This window comes from Manis javanica, chromosome 6, assembly GCF_040802235.1.
Source record: "Manis javanica isolate MJ-LG chromosome 6, MJ_LKY, whole genome shotgun sequence".
NCBI lineage: Eukaryota > Metazoa > Chordata > Mammalia > Pholidota > Manidae > Manis > Manis javanica.
In genome coordinates this window covers 35,524,644-35,552,099 of record NC_133161.1, presented here as the reverse complement: position 1 = coordinate 35,552,099, position 27,456 = coordinate 35,524,644, and the positions used below count along the sequence as shown (strand labels likewise).

Below are 27,456 nucleotides of genomic sequence, written 5' to 3'. Positions count from 1 at the left end.
TAGCACTTTTTTCTCATGTTTTGTTTTGTTGTTTGGAACACATTCCTCTGCCTCCTCATGTTGTCTGGTTCTATGTTATTTCTATGTATTAGAAAGATCAACTGTATCTCCTCATCTTGAAATCTGGCTTTATGCAGTAGGTACCCTGTGGTACCCAGAAGTGCAAAATCCCTTGCTCATCAGAGCCAGGGGCTCCAGGTGTGTCCCCTGTGTGGGCTATGCACACTTTCCTGTTGTGGCTGACCCACAACTGCTGTTGGTGGGCTGTGGGCAGGGCCTGCTCTCAGCTTGGCCACCAGAAATGGCCAATCCAACTACTGCTGGGCTTTGTGTTCGGCGGGGCAAGTCTTCAGGGGAATGCTAGAGCAGGGCAGGCAGGGTTAATGTGGAGTTTCAAAATTGGCAGCTTGGTAGAGGAAATGTGGAAAAATGTTATCCACTAGCCCTTTCTCAGACCCATACCCCTCTGGCACATTTCCCAAAGTTAGTAGGTCTCCTTTCAAATTGCTTTTCTATGTTGGGTCTCAGAACAATTGACAGAGCATGCCAGTCATCGACCAACAGATACTTGCTCCCCCACAGCCCTCCAGTTCTCCCTGGCATCCAGCCCTGTTTATTTTCATAGGCCCAATGCTATGGGGAATTGTCTTTCTGGAGCAGATCCCTAGGGTCAGCCAGGTGTGCTAAGATCCCAGGCATTTATCTCCTCTGTCCCCCATCCCCACCCTTGTAGGTTGGGATGAAGAACTTACATCTCCACTGATTGCAGCACTGCCTCTTTACCCTTGTCAATGTGATCTTCTCTTTTTTTTTAGCAAGGTATAGATCTGTTGTGTAGATCATCAGGTCCTTTTCAGTTATTTGTATAGAAACAGTTGCTTCCCCATTGTGTAAGTGTATGAGGTTATCACAGTGACCCCCTATTCTGCCATCTACCTCCCCAGCTCCCTGACACTTATTAACTACAAATGTGTTTTCCTTTCACTGATTCTGTAATAGTCTTTAGTAATCAACTTAATGATCTTGAAATAATATCCACTTAAAATTGTAAAGAAAATACCATTAAGTTACTCCAATTTCTCCTTACGATTCTAAATTTATTCACTCAAAAATATTTTAAAATGCCTCCTATTATGGGCAAGGCACTGTTCTAGGTTAACTGTGTACCAGAAATACTAAGCGGTGTAAGCCTCTTCTGGTGAAGAAATGAGACTAGTGATTTCCAAAAAGATGTTCAAAAGTAATGATAGATCTAATTCCTTTGAGCATTTACTATCAAATAGACCTAATCACATTCTTAAACCATTTTCTTCTGGCATATAATGTTAACTATCACACCACTTGTGGAAAGGTAATATAGAACACTACTTTGAAAGAAACTTAACTTAGTCTGAAATGTGAATGAATACATATAAAAAGGCAGTATCCAAAACAGCAAATATATTTAAGCCAAATGTAGTTTTAAATTCTAATGAAGCTTTAAGGAAAAAAAACACTATCCACTCATGCATTAAGTATAAGTATATTTTAATTAGCAATGTAATTTTTTAAAAGCATAGGACTTATATAAAAACACTGGTCATAAAAATGGTCTTCTGAAAAAGATCTGTACAATTTTGTATTTATTAAGATCAAGGTAGAAAGCTATGCAAAGATAAATCCAATTATCCCAGGGAAGAAGAGATTAGTCAGAGCAAATTAAAACAAAATGTATGAATGAAATAATAGCATATATGAAAAATAATGGGATGAAAAAGAATTTCCTTAATTTATCACACCACAGTGTACACTTTTAAAAAAGATGTTCTTTGGGAATAGTGCTTTTGTGGTTTCAGCAAGGTATATACAAGGAAACAAGACAGCATTATGCTGAAAAATATCTCCACATTATCTATTTCTTTTTAGTGGAATGGTAAAGTTTTGCCCTAAAATAATTCCTATCACTCCAAGTAACTCTTTAACATATGATATATAAAATAACAGCTATAAGAAAACTGGTCTTATTAACTGTCAGATCTATTAATCTTTAGGTAAAAGTATAAATCAATTCATTCCTTCCTGTAATATTCCTTCTTTATAGTATCAGTTACTTTAATGTTTTAAAATTCACAGCTTTAATTTAGCATGCAGTCTCCTAAGAGTCATTTGTACTTTTTTGTTTGAGTAGGAGAATTAATCAAAGTGGATATTCCAAAACTTATTAACAACAAATAATAAATTGGCTGAAGTCACATTTTTAGCCCAAACCTTTTTTGGTTGTACTTTCAGAGAAAACATTAGTTTTGTGGCTGTAAAACTGTCTGCTAACTTTTGAATATGACTTTCAGTGCCATTTTACTACTACTACTTTATAAAGAATATAGAATATACCTCAACATTTGACTTTCTCAGAGTAAAGAGTTATGCTTTAGTTAAAAGCTATTTGCTCAATATTATCACAGTAATTTAAAAGGAGATTTTACTGAAAGTTAATTTCTCTTTTTTTGAAGTTGTAAGCTCATAATTTTAACACTTGGCTTTTCTGCTATACTATTCCTCAATATTAATGAACACTATACTATTTCATTTGGATGGTGTTGATATAAAATTAACCAAAAATATTGGAAATTCTCAAATCACCCTCTATGAACCATGAAATCTAATATATGGGCATTTTTAATGATTATCACTTTTAATATAGTAAAATATTCAGTAACTTATTTGCATGTTACATGAAAAATTTTATTCAAAGCATTAGGAAAATCATATCCAAAACACAGAAATAATAAGACTATAACAATGCTGCATAGATTGTGGCATATCAGTTCCCTGACACTAAGTGACTTCTAATTAAAACTTCAATTTTCAAGTCACCAGGTATAAAAAGGTAGAGGCATATTTCCTCCCTCAGAGGCTGGAAAAATGGCTTCAATGGTGAGAAGTTGCACAATTTAAACAACAAAAAGATTAGATTATCCCCCGGTTTAATTCTATTCCCTTCTTGTTATGTCATCTTTGAGATGAAAATTTAGACTATAAGGATTATTGGAAGGGAATAGGAGGTAAATCACTTCTTCGGAGATACCCTGATCAGTGCCTGCTCTAATCAGACAAAACACTGAATTAAGTTTTAAACATTACAACCACACCATTATGCATAACTAAAAGAAGTGCCAATATGAATACTTTTTACATAATACAAGAAAAAAATGACCTGTTTCCAATACTTTGACCTTTAGTAGAAAACATATTATCACTAATGGGGGATTTGTGAAATAATTTTCATTGCAGAGCATTAGCTTTATAGAGATCAAAGTCATTTCTGAATACTGCAAATAGATTAAATGAGAAGTTGCTAAATTTCTTTTATAAATTTTTTTTGAAAGGGAAGACAATTTGGAAGGAATTTGTAGCTGAAAACATTGTTCATGAAGAAAATATTGTTACCCTGAGAAAGACTTAAAAATTGCCAGTGTTTTCAGAGATCATTCCCCACCCCCACCAATGCATGAAAAGGCAACTTGTAGGCTTTAACTTCTTAACAGTTCCCTAATGAATAATGTTTTGATCTAAAGGGTGATTTGGGCTTCTTTGCTATACTGGTACCAGGTCACAATGAAGACACCTGAATGTGATGGACTATAAGCAAATTTTATATTCATTTCAGGCAGACTTCTTTTTTTCTAAGAAAGAGTTTGTACAGTCTTCAAATGGTCTTTGACTCAAATCTACTGTTCACAAAAAATAATCCTCTGTAAGCAAATTGGCAGTTTTTTCATAAAGTAAACAAACTGATCTATATTCTCTAATCTATGCCTAGAAAATAAGGCATTAGTAATTCTTCATTGGCTACTGCAGAGCATAGTCAAATGTTTTCTTTCTAATCAGAGGCATATGTAAATATTCCTCAAAGTGCGTTGCTACTTTTAACCTCTCTTCTGCATTTATATAGTCAGCATTTATGACTCCCCACATACTTTTAGTATAAAATAATGCTTATTCCCAACATCTTACATATGGCATAATTACTTGAGAAAAGATAAAGTGAGAGCAGCTACAGAGTAGCAAGGTATTTTTCACAAACAAAACACAATATACAAAAAAATGGCAAGTCAGTGACAACTGGTAGTATGAACTCCCAATAATGGGTTTACACTTTGGGTTGCAAATTAAGATTTGACAAGTTTGAAGCCTTGTCCTGTGTCCAGCACAGTAGGAAGAAACCAACTCATTTTTAATCTTTTCAAGCACCTAAAGCAAGTTTTGCAGATCCAACACAGGTTCAGACCACACAACCAGTTTGCCAAATGCACTAGTGGATATGTAATACGAGGAAAGTGTAACATCCAATGCTTGGCCACATCACTTCCCGTCGGCAAATGTAGAGTGTAGTCACTCCACCGTTTTGACACACCATATACTGCTTTCACTGTGCGTCCCTTATCAGTCCAGCAGATGTTATTAGTGGAGTTGCAGTTATAGTCTACCCAGTCTTTTGTAAAGTCACCCAGCTGTGGTGGGTCAGCTTCTTCAATGTCTACTATCTTTGTCAGTTCTGCTCCTTGCACTGCAATATACTGGTCACTGATTTTTCTCACTTCTTTCACCCAAGGGGTTGAATTCTCACTGTCTAATACAATAATGAGTCGGGAACAGAAGGAACCATTCTTTTCTCTCCACCATTCTAGAAGTGTGTCAAGGCGTAGTATGTCCCCACCTGGGAACAGAAGAAAATGCAACAGAGTAATAACTTTTGAAACCTCTTTTAAGAATATATTTTTAAGTGTATTTTCTTGAAAGTCTTGGAATTAAATATGTTAAGCAAAAAAAAAAAAAAAAATAGATGGAGCCTTCAAAGATACTTTAAGAGACTTTTTAAAAAAAGACTTTTGACTTCAGGTAAAAAAAACAAAAAGCAAAAGACAATCATCCTTGTTATATTAAAAAAGGAATCTGCTATGATACATTAAGAAAATTGTTTTATAAAGTTAATGAAAATTAAAATCACAAAGGAAAGCTAATATTCAAAGGGCAGCAAATGATTGTCTGTGGCCAAATCCTGCCTGCCACCTGTGTTTGTATGGCCTGACAGCTAAGAGTTGATTTTACATTTTAATGGTTAAAAGGAAAAAGGAACAAAAGTTCATGACATGTGAAAATCAGACAGTTTACATTTCATATTATTTTCATAAATAACACTCATTTACATTTCTTTCTATGGCTGCTTTTGCACTATTACAGCACAGAAATTTGCTGACACCTGTTCTACACCACTAAACAAGTGGTGTTTCCCTATCCTCATATGCAGGAACCTACTAAATGAAAATGAAACATTCTTTCTACCTATACAAGAATGAGTTTAGAATAAACTTTCAAATAATTTTTTAAATCCTTTGTTGTTTTTCAGGTATACAATATATCCAGAAAGGTCTAAGTTCATAAGTGTGACCTAGAAATCTGTCTTACAGCTTAGTAGGCTTTACATCTGGTTCATTGTGGATAGTTTTTCGCATTAGTTTTGATTTTCAAATATACTGCATCAAAATATTATCTTGATTTAATTTTTGGCACCCTCTTGCACTTTGTGCCCCAGGAAACTGCCTTCCTCACCTTACCCTAGTCCTGGTTCTGGCTCAGTGGTACACTAAAACAACAATTCCAATCACAGGAATTTATTCTAAGGAAAAGGCAGAAATGGAGACAAAAATAAAAAATCTTCTTCCCACTGTATCTAAGGTGGTATAAAATCAGAATCAACTAAGGGGAATGGAAATAAATTACGAAGGAATTTTATAAGAAAATTCCTTCATGAGAAAATGTCTGTGATACTAGGAGAAAAAGCATGACATAGAAATGTATCTACAAAAATAATAGCGGTGGTTGTTGCTGGGTGTTTGGCAGGTAGTTTTTGTTATACTTTTCTCTATTTTCCAAAATTTTTACATTGAGCATATATGTTCCTTTCATAATTAGAAAAGTTTTAATATGCTACAGCTTCCCAGCACAAGCTCCGACAACCTAACATCAGAGTATACATTTTTACCACGAGAAACAATCCTCTTCACTTAGCAATCAGAATGACAACATGGGAGAGAAAGAGAATCCTTTAGAATTCTCTTTCTATTAAACCTAAGACCTGTGAAGCCAGGGTATATAGCACATTCTTTATGAATAATTAATATTTTATTCATCAGCCTGTTATATCCTAGGCTCCAACATTTGTCTCATGAATTGCTCTTACACCAAGGCATATCATCTCAGAGGCACAATTTCAATACATGGTCCACACACATTACTAATGTGCTACTTCACAGAGACCTCCAAAGGACAACTTTTCAAAATGGTTGGATGTTAACTTTTCATTACTACCAGTTCTATTAAATTGCTCTGGAGATCAAAGGATGAGACAAATTATAAGAGCTATTATACAAATTCCATCTGCACAAAAACATCACTGTCTACCTTGCCTTCTATAACTATTTCAATAAATGTTCTTCACATTCTATACTAATTCTCTTATATACATGCTCTTTAGATATCAAGAGACTTAAAGTAGCATTAAAGCCTTTTAAATCGACTATTTCTCTTCCCTTGTTTTGCCCTTTCTCTTATGAACTGGTTCTATGCTGCACGTGGCTTTTGGCCCAGATGCAAAGTACTTACATGTATCTCACATAACAGCCATCTGATGCAGTTCAAGTAACTGAGACTGCTTTTTAAAGCTCTGTTTATCTGTAATGAATTGCTTTATAGATAACCTGCATTTTTTTTTCATTTCTTTCTTTTCATTACCATAATTGTTTCTACCCATGTTTTTCAGGTATGAGGCAAAAATACAGGTTTCATATTATGAAACCCCATACATGTGAAGACTACATATTCTAAGAAATACTGTGAGTAAAGTTATAGAATAAAGGGCATATAGATTCTTGTCCTCACAGTGATATTTAGTTCTGGATTGACTCTTAATTTGCTAACTCAAGTAAAATCCAGTCATGGTTTTTCCTACTTTAGAAGTTTTTTAGTAACTACTGGTAAACTCTCAGAATTTTTGTTCCTGGGTTGGAATGAAGTATTCTTCAGGGCAGGAATGTGCAGTAATTGTGTCTGAGGTAGAATCAGCCTTGGCTTGGAGAGCTGTCTCTGGCAGGCCACGGCAGAAACTGACTGAAAAGAAGGCTCAGTCCCTGTGCCTGTCTTAACCTGGTTACCTGCAAATGAGCCAGGTGCCTCAGGCCATGACAGGATATGACTGCTGAATTAGGGAACAAAATCTACCCCTCTCAGGGAAAAGAGGGCCATGTCAAGCTGTGTTTTCTCTCCATTGTTTTTTTCAACTTTTCACAATGAAGTCTCTGACAAAGAAAGCTGAGCATACAGGAACAAATCTTGGCTAATTGAGGAATTCTATAATGGTTAAGCATATCTGTGACATAGTTCGAAAAATTAATGATCAAGATAGTATTTTAGAATGTAATTGCTAGACATTACCTAAAATGTAACTCTAAAGTTTCTAAGTCTTTATAAACTATTCCTCACTCACAGTGAATGACAATTTAAGAACAATGATATATATGCTATTTTTCTTGGTGTACATTACTTTTCCTAGGAAAAGAAAAAACAGATATAAATATTAAACTGAACACCTGCAATTTATTTCCAAAACCATCTTTTAAAAAAAATGCAAACTTTTTGAAAATCTATTTAAAAATCCTTATGTAAATACATAAGATTAAATATTACCTTTAAAACCACTTCATTATAATACTTAAAAATAACTACAGACAGATGCATGATTACCAAGACTGTCTTTTTTTCCCATTGATTCAGGAAGAGTTCATTATTATGAGCACTACAGTAAGTTTTCAATACTCAATCCCTGCTTTCAGCTCTGAAATTCTATTTCTCTGAAGATTTTGAATCGACTAGAATTTTCCTTTGTGCTCTGAAGGAAAAAGTACACAGACTGCCATACTTTACCTGGAATTAAAATAGCCATAAATGTTAAAAAGTTGTTTTCTACAGTGAGCTATTAAAAGTTATAGGTCAAGTAAATGACTTCATAAACTATATTCAAGAAGCTCTAATGTTGACTACCTTTGTTTGTATTCTAGTATTTCGAAAAAAGGTAAACCAAGCTAACAAAAATATCTACTTAAACAGAACATGCCATTTTTTTTTTTACCTTCATGATTTTTGCCTTGAGCAGCAAAATGATACAATGGGGAAAACATACACATTATGGGTCAGGCAGATCCTGGGTTTAAATCACAGTTCCATCACTTAGCAGTAGTATGACCATAGATAAGTTTTCTAACTACTTTCTGCTTTCCTTTCATCCTTTGAAAAATGAAGGTGATGGATGTGACAGTATTTACCTCAAAGGATTTGAAGCGAAGGGTAAATCTTAACAATGTGTATAAATTACCAGGCATAGTAGCTGAGCTTCAAATGTGCTCAGTAAGTGTTTGACTTCAGACAGCCATTGAGATATTCAATATTTATTTGCAAAACCAAAAAACTACAGAAGTATGTCTTATGATAAAAACTTTGGTTACAAATCTGGCAGGAAATAAGTGCAACCGTGATGGTTTAAAAATCATCTCTGCTTTAACCTTGAATTAGCTTTCTTCCTTCTGGAGCTTGTATTGGCAGCTCTGCTTCTGTCCTTCCATAATACTTAGGTATTTTTTCAGCTGAATATCTATTTCTACGTGTTCTTAAGGTAAAACAGAATTTAATGGAAAAAAAGCAGGATGTAATTAAAAGAACTATTTCTAATCTAAAATAAGAAAATTACCTTTTTTCATGATTCATTCACTGATTTCATCTGCCTATCAATTACATAAGGATCCCCTATTACCAGGTTTTGTTGGAGGCACTAGGTAAATAATTCATCAAACAAAGCCCTTGACTTTGGGTCTCTACTCTAGTGGGGAAGACCAACACACAAATTTACATCTAGTTTGGGAAGGTGATTCCATAGTACCCCTCATCTTATAAATAAGAGAACTGAAACTGAGAGAAGTTAAGTAACTTGCCTAAAATGTCCTAATTTGCCACAACAGTGTTAAGAGACAAGGTCTGTTTAACCTAAGCCTTACCCTCATGATATGGCATCACTTGCTATTTAATATTTTGGCGAGCTTTCTAACATAAATAAAACTGCCCAAGTGAAGGGACTACTGAAATCAGATTTCTAACATTTAAAGACTTAGAAGTAGTAGTTAAAGTTAGTTTTAGAAAAGTCTAACTATTTAATAACTCTCAGATCATGACAGATTTTTCTTCCAGTAAATGTATTACTGAGACATATTTCTCAAAACCTTTAGAGATTACTAAAATTATGCTAAACAGGTATGCTGGAGAAAAGAAAAAACAGTCACATGTATATTTGGTAAGTTGTGAAGTAGGAAACTGAGAATTCTGGAAATGTAATGTGTCCATGTGAAAGACAGATTTCCACAAACAGGTGTATCTTCACAACAGTGAAACTGCCAGAGGTGAACTTACCTGCAAGAGCCCACTCTCCTGTACTATGGCTGTGCCCACTGTAATACAAAATGTATGTATCATGTCTAGGTCCATCCACAGTCCGAAGTTCAAGGAAAGCTTTCAGTTTGGAATGTAGAGTATCAAAAGACAGTCCACTTGTGGAATAGTCACATCCATAGGTCTCAATCATATGATACGCAAAAAATCTTTGGATAGCATTGAGCATGCCAGTAGACCTAAAATTTAACTCCTGTACGTGTTCTGGTGGAAGAAGTGTTGGCTGACCATCAGGGCTGAAGGAGGAGAAAAAAAAAGTTTTTTTGGTGTTTAAGTAGTATTCATTCTGTCACATTCTTATTCTTTGCTTATAACTAATTATCTAAAAATGCTGAGTTTTGCTAACTAAATGGCAGGATTTTTTTTTTAAATCACTTTTTCTAAAATTTCTGTAGTGCTAACAACTAAACTTGGGACATTAAAGCCTAGTTTCAAAAAATTTTATTTATCAATAAAACAATAACCAAACTGAAAGCTGTGAGACTATCTCCAAATATTACTTTGTTTTTTATTCCTATCATCTTACTAAATGACAGATATTGGACACGACTTTTTTTTAAATCATTCATTCATTCATTTATTTATTTTTTTTTGAGAGGGCATCTCTCATATTTATTGATCAAATGATTGTTAACAACAATAAAATTCTGTATAGGGGAGTCAATGCTCAATGCATAATCAAATAGCATTTTTAATCTACCCCAAGCCTAATTCTCGTCAGTCTCCAATCTTCTGAAGCATAATGAACAAGTTCTTACATGGTGAACAAATTCTTACATAGTGAATAAGTTCTTACATGGTGAACAGTACTTGCATCTACCTACCACTTCAGCATTTTATTAAAAATAAAAATAATAATAATAATAAAGGGAGAAATGTGAACATGACTTTTTAAAAGCAAGATCATGCTGATTTTACCCAATGGCTCAAGAATTTTTCTTGAGAAAAAAATTTAAACAAAATATGGAAGCAGTATCTTAAATTTCTGTATTGAGTCTATAAAGTTCAAGTTTTACTGAAGGTACATAATTTTTACAAACTTAAGATACATAAATGATAGTATAAAAATACCTATTAGTGGCATTTTAAAACAATTATTTAGTTCATTGCCCTATATTGTTGAACACTAATTGAAGATTAGATCTAGATCTAATCATAGAACAAACGTAAAACAGTCCTCTAGTAAAGATGATAGAACAAAATCTTAGAATCAGCAGACTCAAAATGCTATTAATACTGAGGGAGGAAAAAAAATCATCACTCCTGTCTAGAAAAGGGATTTTTATCAGGAATTTTGAAAATTTCTATTTTGCTTCATGTATTACCAACACTATTCTAATAACAGTAGTTTTCATTAAGAGGATGAAACATTTTGTTCCATATTTATAATGTTTAAGTCACAGAGGGTAAAAGAATAAGCAATACATAAACAAAAATTATAATGGAATAAAAGTCTGACCATGCAAATTATCTACTCTTCCCGCAAGTTGTCACATCTTACTTTATGGGACACTACTAAATCTATTTCTTTTACTTCTCATGAGACTTTTCACCTTTTATCAAGCCTTTCACATAGAGGAAAATATTTACTACGAATAATCTGTTTGGGTATTTTATGTCAAATATTTGAAATCAGATAAAAACTTTAGTTCAGATCCTCCTAACAACTCCATAAACCAAGGAAAGTCTGATGAATATCTGGTCATCAGAATTCACTAATAGCAAATAACTAGTTTTTCTATTTAAAAGGTACTTAAATTATAATGTGGCAATACATACATTCAGATTTGCCACACATTTGGAGTAAAAAATTATTTTGCAATAAAACTGCAAACAAACAAATACATATTTAACTTCATTGCCAATCTTTTGAATTCCTGGTATTTGTGTGACATTTCCAATGGGCAAAATTTTACATTCATATTCTCATTTGCTCTTCATAACATTCCTCTGAGATGGGCAGAATAGCTATTGTCACTTGCATTTTAGATGGAGACAATGAGGTCAGAGAAGTTACAATCTGCCTAAGGTAACAACTGAAATTTAGGACTCTCAGGTCCAGTGTATGTTCTATTATATTTCACCACATTGTTTCACAGGACATTTTTTTAAACAGGATATCCCTTTCCTTAGAAAATTCGTATTTTCTAATTTTTAGCTAAAATATAAGCTAATTACATCTATCAAAAAGATATTTAAACTGAACCCTGAAGATTCTATTGTTACTCAGAGTAGATAAAGGCTTTTAAGAATCTGGGATGAATGAAAAAAATGCAACAGAGTATTATACTTTGAAAATACTATAGCTTTGAAAAAATGAGCTATTTTATATTCATAGTCATACACATATTAGGAAGATGTTTAGAGTCAAGTAGTTATTATTAATTATACTAGATCACTGTACCTGCAGAAGTTGGTAGGAATCACAATAGCATATCCAACAGAAGTTCCACCTAAACAGCTACCCAATTCATGGAAGAGCCCATGAGCCATGGATTCCAATGGCAAAACAATTAGAAACATGCTCAAGAAGATTCCATTTGTTGGCTAAAAGAGATTTAAAACAGTGTTTACATAGTGTAAGAGACTGCACTTGTCTGTGTGTATATACACATATATTTATATACTGCATATTTATTCACATTTTTTCCCCTTCTTTCAAAAAGGTTAAGAAGGCAATTAATGACCTAAAAACAATTATAAGTTGAAGCAGACCTATATGGATGGGTAATGGACCCTAAATTTACCTCTAAGCTTCTTGGGAGTAGGGCAAAACAAATACAGCAAATAGTAGTTTTTTAATTTGTCAGATAATATCACACCCAAACTAAAAACAAAAACCACTCTTGATGACAGTGAAAAAGAAATCAAATCCTTTCCTATTAAAATCCACATGCTGTAAATAATTTTTAAAGTAATATACCCATCTACTTTATCAAATGTAATTTAGAAAGCATGTTTTTTTTCCCATGAATTAAGAGAATAAATTTTAAAGAAAATTTAAGATCCTAAGGAAGAATGGAAAAAGGGAGAAGAAATATTAAAAGGGGATAACTGCTAAAAAAGAACAGAATTAGAGGACCATTTAATTGAAAAGAAAACGGGGGAAAGCTGTCATTGTGTCTTATATACTATAGTATTCCACCTTCTGTGTTGTTACTGCACATCCTACAGTTACGTGCTTATGTGTAGGAACACATTTTTCTCACAATGATAGTTCACTTGGTCAGAATTTCAATAACTATAAAGTTTACTCTCACAATGGAAAACTGGATATAATGCCCGAATTTTAGTATACCGTTCTATGTTATCAGTTACATAACAGTACAGGCCCAGTTTAGAAAGACTAGATAATACCAGTTAAGATATATGTGATTAAAATCATTCCAAGTACCATCATCCATAGAGTCACTTTAAAAAATATTTCTGGTCTTCATGAAATATATATTTTTTACCTAAGTGGATGACATGTAATGTTCTGTACATTTTTAATATATTGTAAGCCAGTTAAAATTATAAATCATTTGTAATAACTGAAGGACATTTCTATTATATATATGATATTCGAATTAGCTGACTCCCTATCATTGTTATTTAGATTCCTTTTAATTTTCCATTATGATAAACAAAACCAGAATAAGTATTGAATTCTCTGTTAAATACCTTTGATCATTTGGGTTTCATCTTTGGTAAAGTGTTAAATACAGTTGACCCTTGAACAACATGGGGTTAAAGGTGCCAACCCTCCACAGTTGAAAATCTGTATATAACTTTTGACTCCCCCAAAACTTAACTACTGTTGACCAGAATAGTAAGAGTTGATTATTTTGGGTTATATGTATTATATACTGCATTCTTACAATAAACTAAATAAAAAATGTTATTAAGAAAATCATAGGGAAAATACATTTACAGTATTATATTGTAGTTACTCATGCAAGTTTACACCATCTGTTTATAAGATGCATCATCTGTCACCACCTACATCAATATCATCTTATATGATACAAAACACTGTATTTGAAATAAAATAATTTATTACTAACATTAGACATCAGAAGTAAAAATTTGTAATTATTTACAGATATGATTTATGCACCAAAATGAGTAAGCAGCAGTATGACTGCTTTATGGTAGCCTAGGATGATCAATACAGTGCTTCACAGTAACCCAGCCTCTACACAAATCATTATAAAATCTTTATGTATTACACTCATAGTCATAACACAGTGTGGGAACATTGTTACATTTCTATGTAACCACCTACCTGTGATGATAGGCTGATATACAGATTCTCCAATTATGTGAGACGCATACATATGGTAATGCAATTCTTTGAAAGCAAAGTTGTGAAACAGCAAGAAAACATTATTAATTTTATATTAAATATCACTCATCTTATGCCTATATAAGGATAGGCTATTGACTTCCATACAAGTCTTGCAAGTGATGTTCTACAGAATACTTAGGTGACAATGACGACACAAAACGGCTCATACAATTTTTGCTGCAGTTAGAAGGTTCTTATGAAGACACACACATACACAACAGATAAGTTTATGAAGTGTACTCATGATGATTTACTATTCAGTAATTTGTTAAGTGGGTCATCATAAAGGTCTTCATTCTCATCATCTTCATGTTGAGGAGGCTGTGGAAGAGGAAGAGCAGGACTGGTCCTGCTGTCTCAGGGGTAGCAGAGATGGAAGAGATGGAGGAGGTGCAAGGGGAGGCAGGAGAGGCAGGCATACTCAGTGTAACTTTACAGAAATAAATTGCAGTTTCTAAGTTTTTTGCTTTTTCATTTCTCCAAAGATGTTTCTACACAGTACCAATCCTTTTTCTATTGTTTGCTTTAGTTTCAGTGCCTGTATCATAGACATTAGGTCCATGTTGTAAAAAGTTAAAAGCAGTCTTGAATAATCAGACCCTTATGCCACACTAATGTCAATTTGTTTTCTGGCAGCTCTTCTTCATCTGACACTGGTTTGGAAGTAATTCATCTCCACCAAATGGTCTTAATTCTTCTGGTGTGGTTTATTAGCTCTTGAATTTCTCTAAGATCTGTATCTTGAAAACTTTCACCTCCCACTTTTTTTTTTGCCATTTCTACAATCTCTTTCATGATTTCCTTGATTAGCTCTGTTACAAGGCCTGTGAAGTCATGCATAACATCTGGACACAGTTTTCGCCAGCAGGAATTTGTTTAGAGCTTGATGGCTTTCACATCTTTTCCTGTAACAATGGCATCTTCAATGGTGTGATCCTTCTAGATTTTCATGTTCTCTATACTGGGTTCTCTTCCATAGCGTGAACAATCCTTTCCATGGAGTACCTTGTGTTACAAGCCTTCGAGGTCCTTATGACGCCCTGATCTAGAGGCTGAATTGGACACATTGTGTTTGAGGACAAACAGGCCACTTCAAAGCCTTTGGTGTTGAACTAATGGGGTTCTGGGTGGCCAGGGGCCTTTGTCCAATATCAAAAGAACTTTATAAACGGCAGTCCCTTTACTGGCAAGGTTACTTCCTGACTTCAGAGGGAAAGCATTGACGGAAAATTCAGAAAAAGGGTTCTTATGGCCCCGGCTACCTTGCTGTACAACTAGAAAACTGGCAGCTGTCATCTTTTCCCTTCAAGTATCAGGGGTTAGCAGTTTTATAGATAGGGCAGTCCTGATCATAAACACATCTGCATTTGCACAAAACAGTAGAGTTAGCCTATCCCTTCCAATCTTAAATCTTGGTGTTTGCTTCTCCTCCTTACTACTAAAATGTCCTTTGTGGTGTTTCCCTTCCGCCCCAGAATAGGGTACTTCTGCATAAAAACCTGTTCAGACAGACACAACCTTTCTCCTCAATGATTTTCTTAATGGCATCTGGGAACTTATGGGCTGCCTCTTGGTCAGCAAAAGCTACTTCTCCTGTTATCTTGACATTTTTAAAGCCAAACCTATTTCTAAAATTATCAAACCATCCTTTGCTGGCATTAAGTTTTCCAGCTTTAGATCCTATCCTTCCTTTGCTTTTAAGTTGTCATAATGACTTTACAGGCATGACTTTCTTGTAGCAATCCTGCATCCACATAAAAGCATTTTCAACATGAGATAAAAAGACATTTCATGAACAGTGCAAGCTTTTCATACCTGCTGGTACAGCTGCAGCAATGGCTTCATTGAGTTTCCTTTTCCTTTTTTACAAGGGTCTTTATGCTGGATTCATTGATCTTGAAATGACAGGCAACTGTAGCTGCAAACCTCAATCTCTGGTACACATCAAGCAATTCAGCTTTTTCTTGTAATGTCATGACTTTATTTCTTGGGAGCTCTTCCAGTATCACAAGTGGCACTTCATATGGGCCCAGTGTCACAAGGTTTATGGTATTGCACTAAATAAACAAGATGACAAATACAGGAGAACCACAAAAGTTCACTTTTTACTACAGAACACAATTTATTGGAGAGCTGAACTGCTCATCTGGAGATGATTTGTGTCACAGTGTTTTAAGCAGATACTTACAACATATGAGTTCACCACAGTGAAACAGGAGGTAGCTACTAAATTATTCCAGTAATACAGCATGTACTAGTTACTTTTATGCAGTTATGATTAACACTGAATCTTTGTCTTTCTACCATTTTCTTGACCGAGAATGGTGCCATGTACAGTTTGTATAAGTTTTGATAAATTGAAACTGCAAGAGATTTATGTATATTTTATAGTAAATGATAGACTAGTACCTACATATCTTATGCATTCATAACATACCTTTTCTTATGCTTTCAGTATTTCTAGGTTTTACACTTTGTTTTTTCCAAGATGTTGCAAATCTCCAAAAATTTTTCCAAATTCTTACTGAAAAAAATCCTTATATAGGTGAACCTGTGCACTTCAAACCCATGTTGTTCAAGGGTCAATTTTGTCCACTTTTCCAATGGGGCTGCCTTTTTTTTTAGTTTACAGCTTTGTTTTGCACTCAAATTATTTTAGATAAAAGTCTTTTGTGGGCTGTACTGCAAATACCCTTCCCCTTCTGTGACTCCCTATATTTTGCCTGATATAAGTTCTTAATTGTAGTAATTTTGTCTTGATAAAGAAACCTTGCTCTACCCAAAGCTCAAGAAGATATTTTTCATTATCCACCACAGACTTTGTTTTGAACAATCAGATCTGTATTCCAAACATAATTGATTTTTATGAAAATAGTCCATTTTTTTCTATATGAACACTCAATTGTCCAATTACCAATTACTGAAAATCTCAATCATTCACCATTATTCTACAGTGCTATCTTTGTCATAAATCAAGTATTCTGGGTTCTGGGATCTGTGTTTATACTCTCTTCTGTTCTACTGGTCCATTTGTCTATCCTTTCAAATATTTCCTTTGGCCTTTATTTCCTCTCTTCTTTCTGGGAGTCCAATAAAACACAGATGAGATCTCACTGTATCGTTCTGAGTCTTATACTTTTCTTCTGTATAGTATTTTCCCTACCTTTTTTTTTCTGTACTCCTTGCATAGCTGCTTCTGAACTGTATATTCCAGTTTGCTAATATACATTTCAGCTTTGTTAAACCTGAATAATGAGTTAATTTTAGGTGTCTTTCATTTTATTTACTTCTTTTTCAAATCTGCCTTGTCACTTAATCATTTCCAACTTCCCACTATTACGTACTATCTTTGCTTTCCTTTCCTTCAGCCTCATAGGCATAATGGTTGTCTCTGATAATAACATATCTCAAGACTGGTCTGTAACGCACTGGTTCTACCCACTTCTTGGATGCTATGTGTGTATACTTGAATATATGTATTTAATATTGAACACTAAAGGGAAAAAAAGTCTATGGCTAATTTCAGGCCTAGGATAATACCTTTTCCAAGAGGACTTTTGTTTGTTTCTTCCAGGGAACTAGGGGCATTATTACCCATGTACATATCTTAATCCAAGCTGGATCACTAACATAGGTCAGGATGCAAGTCCATGAGAGAACTGTAATGTACATGGTTCCACCCTGTTCTTTCAGTGCGTCATGAGAAAGTAATTACACATGGGAAGTAATTTACTGGAGTCCACTTCTGAAGCTCTTGGCTTTGATTTTTGATTCTCTCCTGATGGCACAAGCAGCACAGTTCAGCTTTGAAAACTGTTTCCTTTTTACTAACAAATATCTGTGGCGAAGTGTTGAGTCTTCCTGTTCCCAGAAGGTATGTTTTTCCATGTATTCAAGTCATCTTTTATAACTTTCAGTGGAGTTTTATATTTCTTTATAAAAACCTCATAAGTTTCTTATGAATCTTATTTCTAGTTATTATGTTTGTTTTCTGTTCTATGAATAAAATCATTTCCAGAATATTTTTTGCATATTCATGTTATTTGCTACCTAAGTGGTATTAAAAAGTATATTTCCAGTATAAACACCATGTATTTCACCTTATACAACATATGTTATATGAGTCCAAGATAATTTACATAGTTTTTACACTGGTTGGGTTAATGACAATTATATCAGTAAGCAAAATCAACCCCCTATGATATTTACAGATTTAAAGTTGCAACATAAGTCTCCATATTACTGTAGCACTTCCCATGGGTTTTTCAATTAACTCTTAGGTTTGCCAGGTAATATGGTGACAATTTTGTTATTTTCTTTTTCAATTCTATACCTTCTATTGCATATGTTACTATTAGAATATAAAATGCTTTGATCAATTAAACCCTTAATCACACAAAAGGATTACTTTCAAGTTATGTCAGCCATTCATATAAAAGAATCACTAAAAAGAATTACAAAGTAATAATACCAATATATGACAACTTAGTTATTTCTACCTTTAACTTTATGTAACTAGTATTTTTGTGATCAAGAGAGCAATATAAGAAACTAAATAATTCACTGTATAATTTATAGCAAGAGTCACAAACTCAAAATGCCTTCAGGGATCAGAAAAGTGGATATATGGAGTAGCTGTACAAGTAGTATGTAGTGGTAAGGATTCTAAAGGAAAGTGCCCCGCTACATAAAGGCATTTAAAACATTCTCGCCAAATAAAACTGTATAGCAAAAAAAAAAAAAAAAAGTCCCTGCACATTAATCCTCAACAGGATAGTTTTTAAAAGCAAGAATGAGAAGTTCAGGTATATAAACAAACAGCCTTTTTGTATCATGAGTTACTAGGATATTTCATGACAGAGAAATTTATATATACATGTAAAATTCACACACAAACAAGAAGGAAATTTGATATTCTACTGAAAGTGGGAAACTAAATTTTGACATGTATGTGGTTAAAAATTAGAAAGTTGTATTATAAAAAAACTGTCACTTTTCATTCTGTGTAGTCAAACCATTTTTATTTAGTTAAGACTATTAATTTGCTATCTACCAGTTTATTTCATACAGAAAAGAGAATGAAAATTCCCATTCCTGAAAGTAGGCTTAGAAATATTATTTTAAACTTGGCACTATTTATCTAAATATGTCAGATGTAGAGACTGGCCTTTCTTTGAATGTACATGTGTATAGAATACCAATAGTTACCACTGACTTATTCTGCATTACATTAAAGAATTTTATAAAGCTACTAGTGCTAAAATTTTTATTGTGAAATTAAAAGATATAGTTTTTACCATTTAAAACAGTTTACAATTTAGCAGTGAACTACATAAAACAAAGTTCAATTTCCAATTTATAGATGAGAAGCCTAATTAAATGATTTTAAATTCCAATTAAAATGTTAATTATATAAGTATGTTATTCAATACCTTCAAGTTGGTTAATGAGACTAATAAGCAGATATTCAGAGGTTTACTGATCACAATTCATAGGCAACAGATGATCTATTACTTGCTTTTTATAATCTTAGTAAAAAATTGAGTTTTATATCATTAAAAGTAGATATATAATAAAAATATCAATAAATACTTCTATTAGGTTATTTTGAGTAAGGAAGCCTATAGAAACAATAATTAAATATACTATCAAGATTAACATACACAAATAAGAGTGAATAGTTTGGCAATACAAAAAATTAGCAATCTAAACTGAACAGATGGCAACTATGTCCTGGGAGAGCCAAAATAAATTCAGGATTTTTTATCCACTTGCCACTTTCAGAAAGCTTCAGTTTTCCTAACATGCAAACCTTTATTCTATAGCTTCAATCTAAAAATAACTTGTGACTTTGGAGTATTCCTTAACTTACAAACTCCCTGTTACAAATAAGATCAACTTACTTGATCAAGACTAGTAATTGTTGGTACTTTTCTTCCTTTGCTTCTCCAAATCACTTTAAGCCCACTATCAAATTGTAACACATGGTTCAACTTTTAAAGCAGATATAAACTGAACATAACAGACCAATAAACAACTAAGTAACATCCTTTGTATAAAAGTAGTTATTAACTATTAGTTATCTGTACATGTGGGCTTTCAAGTCATGGTCAAAATATTCAACAATTTCATATTCCAAAAAATCTCAGGTAATAGTAATAAAATCTTATATGCAACATACAGATTTCAATGACAATTTCATTTCTCAAAAAAATCTGGCATTTACAAAAGAGAGACAATTATTGTTTACATGTATTTTTGTGTAAGTTCCCTTAAAGTAATATTGGGAAATAGATGTCAAGAAAATGAAACCCAACTAAGAAACGATATATAAATGTATGTTGCAAAGCAATATATAAATGGAAGTATTATGCTCATCACTGTGAGAAACAAATATTTAAGAAAGAACTGATAACTTCTATAACACTTTGCTTAATTCAGTAAATTTAAGAACATTATGAAAGCAACTTTCCAATCCGGTGATTTATGTAGACGCAATAGGGTACAGTAGAAAGGACTCCAACTTTGGTTCAGTCCTACTTAAACAAATTAATAACCCTTTGAGTCTGAATCTGTAAAGGGGTCTACTATTTTATGAGCTTATTCTACAGTGATCCGTGAAATATATGTAGCATAAAAAATGGTAGCTGTAGATTCAAGATTCTGGCATGAGAGGTGAGATGGAGAATTCCTCCCCAAACCACAAATAGTATGAAAATATAGTTAATTGCTACAACTAACCCTAAAACAGCAACAAGAAAGAAGGCTGAACCAGATGGCATGCAGACCTCACAAACACAGGGTACTGTAGGAAAGCCTTTATCAGGCAGGACCCAAGCCCTTCCCCCACCCCAGCTCACCAGCAGGAGGAAGAGAAATGGAGCGGGGGAGGGGGTGGAAGCCTAGGGCTGCTGAACACCCAGCCCTGGAGGTCTGCTTTGGAAGCAGAAACCTACACTGTGTGGTGCCCTGGATGTTGGGGAGCTCGGACAGGTGAAGTGCTTGAGAGACTGAGATTCCGGCTGTTTGTGGAAGAGGGGATCCACACCTGGCTGCTCTGGGACACGGGAAAGGCAGGCAATCTGAGAGGTTTCCTAGCAGCGAGAGGGCTGCTGAAGGAGAACGGTTTGCATGGAGCTTGCTGCATGGGGGAGGAGAGAGCTGGATAAGGTTGTCTGGGGCGCTCTGCCCAGCTGGTTGGTAACTTTGAGGAGCTTCAGGTGCCCCATCCCCCTGGCTGCCTACTCAGCTCTGAGGCCCCCTACTGTGACATGCAGCCTGCTGAACCTTCCTCCTAGCCTGCCAACACCAGTTCACAAACCTGCAGTCACTGTACTGGCATCAGGCCAGCCAGAGGGAGGCCCTGCCTACAACAGCTAGAGATGCAAAGCACAGAGGCTTACACCTGTGTGCTCGGCCCACTGGCTCTGACACTGGAGACAGGCACCACAGATGGGAATCAGGAAACAGATCTTTCCTCTCCCCAGGCACCCCTACGACCCCCAACCTCACTCTAGGGGCTGAGCAGCTCCAGAGACTGGAGCTTCTGGGCACTAGTGGGCACCACACAGAAATATGAAACAACAAAAGAACATGATTCAACCCAAAATCTCACAATCCCCAGAAAAAGGGCCTAATGAAACTGAACTCACCAATCTGCCTGAAAGAGAGTTCAAAATAAAAATCATAAACATGCTTATGTAGGTACAGAAAAATATTCAAGAACTCAGGAACAAATTTAAGTTGGAGATTCAATTATTAATAAATTCCATATCTGAAATGAAACATACAATGGAGGAATTTAAGGGCAGAGCAGATGTAGTAGAAGAGACAGTAAATGGAACAGAAATTAGAGAAGAGAAAAACGAAGAAGCTGAGGCACAGAGAGAAAATAGAATCTCTAAGAATGAAAGAATATTGAGAGAACTGTGTGACCAATCCAAACAGAACAATATCCGCATTATAGGGGTACCAGAAGAAGAAGAGAGAGAAAAAGGAATTGAAAGTGTCATTGAGGAAGTAATTGCTGAATACTTCCCCAATCTGAGGAAGGAGATAGTCTCTCAAGCCATGGAGATGCACAGATCTCCCAACACAAGGGACCCAAGGAAGACAACATCAAGACATATAATAATTAAAATGGCAAAGATCAAGGATAAAGACAGACTTTTAAAAGCAGCTACGGAGAGAAAAAAGATCACATACAAAGGAAAACCCATCAGGCTATCATCAGACTTCTCAACAGAAAACTTACAGGCCAGAAGGAAAGGAGTAGCATAATATATTTAAAGCAATGAAGTAGAAGGGCCTTGAACCAAGAATACTCTACCCAGCAAGGTTATCATTTAAATTTGAAGGAGGGATTAAACAATTTTCAGATAAGAAAAAGTTGAGAGAATTTACCTCCCACAAACCACCTCTACAGGGCATTTTGGAAGGACTCCTATAGATGGAAGTGTTCCTAAGGCTAAACAGATGTCACCCTAGGGATAGACAAGGAGCACAGAATATGATTCATAACATACAAAGAATGGAGGAGGAAGAAAAAGAAGGAAAAAAAACCCTTTAGGTTGTGTTTGTAATAGCACATGAAGTGAGTTAAATTAGACTGTTAGAAAGTAAGGGAATTACCCTTGAACCTTCGGTAACCATGAATCTAAAGCCTGCAATGGAATAAGTACATACCTATCGATAATCACCCTAAATGTAAATGGTCTGAATGCACCAATCAAAAGACACAGAGTCACTGAATGAATTAAAAAATAAGATCCATCTATATGCTGCCTACAAGAGACTCACTTCAAACCCAAAGACATACACAGTCTGAAAGTAAAGGGATGGAAAAAGATATTTCATGCAACTAACAGAGAGAAAAAAGCAGGAGTTACAGTACTTGTATCAGACAAAATAGACTTCAAAACAAAGAAAGTAACAAGAGACAAGGACATTACATAATGATAAAGGCATCAGTCCAACAAGAGGATATAATTATTATAAATATCTATGTACCCAACACAGGATCACCTACATATGCGAAACAAATACTAACAGAATTAATGGGGGAAATACAATGCAATGCATTCATTTTAGGAAGACTTCAACACTCCACTCACTCCAAAGGACAGATCAATCAGGCAGAAAATAAGTAAAGAGACAGAGGCACTGAACAACGTATTAAAACAGATGGACCTAACGGACATCTACAGAACACTCCATCTAAAAGCAACAGGATACACATTCTTCTCAAGTGCACACAGAACATTTTCAAGAATAGATCATATACAAGGCCACAAAAAGAGCCTCATTAAATTCAAGAAGGTTGAAATTGTACCAACCAGCTTCTCAGATCACAAAGGTATGAAACTAGAATAAATTACACAAAGAAAACAAAAAAGCCCACAAACACAATGAGGCTTAATAACATGCTCCTAAATAATTACTAGATCAATGAACAAATAAAAACAGAGATCAGCAATATATGTAGACAAATGACAATAATTCAACAACACAAAAAACTGTGGGATGCAGCAAAGACTGTGCTAAGAGGGAAATATATTGCAATCTAGGAAAGAAGAACAATTCCAAATGAACAGTCTAAACTCACAATTAATGAAACTGGAAAAGGAAGAACAAATGGGACCCAAAGTCAGTAGAATGAGGGAAATAATAAAGATTAAAGCAGAAATAAGGAAAATCGAGAAGAATGAAACAATAGAAAGAATCAATGAAAGCAGGAGGTGGTTCTTCAAGAAAATAAAATAGAAAAACCCCTAGCCAGACTCATCAAGAAAAAAAAAGAGTCTAATCACATAAACTGAATCAGAAATGAGAAAGGAAAAATCACTACAGACACCACAGAAATACAAAGAATTATGAGAGAATACTATGAAAAATTATATGGTAACAAACTGGATAACCTAGAAGAAATGGACAACTTTCTAGAAAAATACAACCTTCCAAGGCTGACCCAGGAAAAAACAAAAAATCTGAATAGACCAATTACCAGCAAAGAAATTGAACTGGTAATCAAAAAACTACCAAGAACAAAAGCCCTGGACCAGATGGTTTCACTGCTGAATTTATCAATCATTTAGTGAAGACCTAATACCCATCCTCTTTAAAGTTTTCCAAAAAGTAGAAGAGGAGGGAATACTCCCAAACCCATTCTACGAGGCCAACATCACTCTAACACCAAAACCAGGCAAAGACACCACAAAAAAAGAAAATTACAGACCAATATCCCTGATGAACATAGATGCAAAAATACTCAACAAAATATTAGCAAACTGAATTCAAAAATACATCAAAAAGATCATCCATCACAATCAAGTGGGATTCATCCCAGGGACGCAAGGATGGTACAACATTCAAAAATCTATCAACATCATCCACTAGATCAACAAAAAGAAGGACAAAAACCACATGATCATCTCCATAGATGCTGAAAAAGCATTTGACAAAATTCGACATCCATTCATGATAAAAACTCTCAACAGAAGGTATAGAAGGCAAGTACTTCAACATAATAAAGGCCATATATGACAAACCCACAGCCAACATTATACTTAACAGCGAGAAGCTGAAAGCTTTTCCTTTAAGGTCGGGAACCAGACAAGGATTCCCACTCTACCCACTTCTATTCAACATAGTACTGGATGTCTACCAGACACGGCAATCAGACAGCACAAAGAAATAAAAGGCATCCAGATTGGTAAGGAAGAAGTTAAAGTGTTCCTGTTTGCAGATGTTGTACATAAAAAATCCTAAAGAATCCACTCCAAAACTATTAGATCTAATATCTGAATTCAGCAAAGTTGCAGGATACAAAATTAATACACAGAAACCTGTTGCATTCCTGTACACTAATGAACTAGCAGAAAGTAAAATCAGGAGAACAATTCCATTCACTATTGTATCAAAAAGTATAAAACACCTAGGAAAAAACCTAACCAAGGAAGTGAAAGATCTATACCCTGAAAACTCTAAGACATTCTTAATAGAAATTAAAGACGATACTAATAAATGGAAATTCATCCCATACTCTTGGTTAGGAAGAATTAATATTGTCAAAATGGCCATCCTGCCTAAAGGAATCTACAGATTCAGTGCAATCCTTATCAAAATACCTACAGCATTCTTCAATGAACTAGAGTAAATAGTTCGAAAATTCATATGGAATGACAAAGACCCCGAATAGCCAAAGCAATCCTGAGAAGGAAGAATAAAGCAGGGGGAATTACACTCCCTCACTTCAAGCCATATTACAAAGCCACAGTAATCAAGACAATTTGGTACTAGCACAAGAACAGATCCACTGACCAGTGGAACAGAATAGAGAGCCCAGATATAAACCCAAGCATATATGGTCAATTAATATACAATAAAGGAGCCATGGATATACAATGGGGAAATGACAGCCTCTTCAACAAGTGGTGTTGGCAAAACTGGACAGCTACACCCCAGAGAATGAAACTGGATTACTGTCTAAACCCATATACAAAAGTAAATTCAAAATGGATCAAAGACCTGAATGTAAGTCATGAGACCACAAAACTCTTAGAAAAAAATATAGGCAAAAATCTCTTGGACATAAACATGAACAACTTCTTCATGAACATATCTCCCCAGGTAAGGGAAACAAAAGCAAAAATGAACAAGTGGAACTATATCAAACTAAAAAGCTTCTGTATAGCAAAGGATACCAACAGTAGAACAAAAAGACATCCTACAGTATGGGAAAATATATTCATAAATGAGATATCTGATAAGGGATTGACATCCAAATTATATAAAGAGCTCACACACCTCAACAAATAAAAAGCAAAAAACCCAATTAAAAAATGGGCAGAGGAACTGAACAGACAGTTCTCCAAAGAAGAAATTCAGATGGCCAACAGGCACATGAAAAGATGCTCCACATTGCTAATTATCAGGGGAATGCAAATTAAAACCACAATGAGATGTCACCTCACACTAGTTAGGATGGCCAACATCCAAAAGACAAACAACAAAAAATGTTGGCGAGGATGTGGAGAAAGGAGAACCCTCCTACACTGCTGGTGGGAATGTAAACTAGTTCAACCATTGTGGAAAGCAGTATGGAGGTTCCTCAAAAAACTAAAAATAGAAATACCATTTGACCCAGGAATTCCACTCCTAGGAATTTACCCTAACAATGCAGGAGCCCATTTTGAAAAAAGACATATGCACCCCTATGTTTATCGCAGCACTATTTACAATAGCCAAGACATGGAAGCCACCTAAGGGTCCATCAGTAGACGAATGGATAAAGAAGATGTGGTACATATACACAATGGAATATTATTCAGCCATTTGCAACAACATGGATGGAACTAGAGGGTATTATGCTCAGTGAAATAAGCCAGGCAGAGAAAGACAAGTATCAAATGATTTCACTCATCTGTGGAATAAAAGAAGAAAAAACTGAAGGAACAAAACAGCAGCAGACTCACAGAACCCAACAATGGACTAACAGTTACCAAAGGGAAAGTGACTGGGGAAGATGGGTGGGATGAGAGGGATAAGGTGGAAAACCGGGCATTATGATTAGCACACATAATGTAGTGGGGGCGGTAGACACAGGAAAGGCAGTATATACAGAGAAGATAAGTAGTGATGCTGTAGCATCTTACTATGCTGATGAACACTGACTAATGGGGTATGTGCGGGTGACATGATAATAGGGGGATTCTAGTAACCATAATGTTGTTCAAGTAATTGTACATTAACAATATTTAAAAAAATGATCGCTGTAATTTGCAAGTAAGTATTTTAAAGTTGAAATGGAGTCACTATGAGCAAAACCTAAGAAATCTAAGACTATTGCTATGTAGGGAAATGTTAGTGTAGAGTTTAAGACACTAGTAGATGCATTAGCCATCTTTTTTTTTCCTAAACAACTTCAAAGAGCAAAAAATAGAAAATTTTTAGATCACAATCCTGATAAAGGTCAAACAAACTGGTATTAGAATCAAACTACTGAATCTTTTCCCTATTGGCAAAACAAGAAGGTTACATTAAATAACCTCTGTGCTCAACTCTAAATATACATGGAACTAAGTGGCTAAGAGTGAAGTCTGTGAAGGTTGACTGCCCAAATCCATTCCAGCTATGAAGACTTGAGCAAATTTCCTAAGCTCTCAAGAATGTTTCTTACCTATAAAATAGGAATAATAATGGTACTGATCTCAGAGTATCTTAATAATTAAATTAATACATATAAAATACATGGGATACAATGAATGGTAAATCTTATTAAAATATAAAAACTTATCTTCTTGTCACTAAAATTTAAGAAAAATTTGAAAGCTGGAAAATTGGGGGAAAAAAGAAATAACATATTTTCATAAAGTATTCAAATCATTGTTTTTGAAATGTTTCAGAAAAAAAAGCATCTACTCCTGTTTCACAGTGTTCTAGCAGAAGTGATAAAACATCATTTAAGCATACCTTAAAGCTAAAAAGAGTTAATCCCCATTCTTATCTAGACTAAAACAGCTCAAAACACTAGGAAGATAAGTGGAACACAACAAAGAATTATGAAATATGCATTTCTAGTTTTGGCAACAGATTTG

At 34.7% G+C, this 27,456-nt stretch overlaps 1 protein-coding gene across 4 annotated transcripts in view; it reads right to left on the bottom strand.

Moving 5' to 3' along the window:
- Positions 1–1,510: 1,510 nt before the first annotated feature.
- Positions 1,511–27,456, bottom strand: part of TMEM168 (transmembrane protein 168) — a 44,406-nt gene continuing 18,460 nt past the window's right edge. For 3 of the 4 annotated variants that reach the window (XM_017656632.3, XM_017656631.3, XM_017656634.3), the window contains exons 3-5: positions 11,936–12,078; positions 9,493–9,767; positions 1,511–4,696 (exon numbers count right to left, since the gene is read on the bottom strand). In XM_017656632.3, the coding sequence (XP_017512121.1) occupies positions 4,149–4,696; positions 9,493–9,767; positions 11,936–12,078 (966 nt within the window). In that variant the 3' untranslated portion in view covers positions 1,511–4,148. Of the gene's footprint in view, positions 4,697–9,492; positions 9,768–11,935; positions 12,079–15,676; positions 15,919–27,456 lie in introns of all 4 variants that reach the window. The other variant, XM_017656635.3, reaches the window with a different exon arrangement.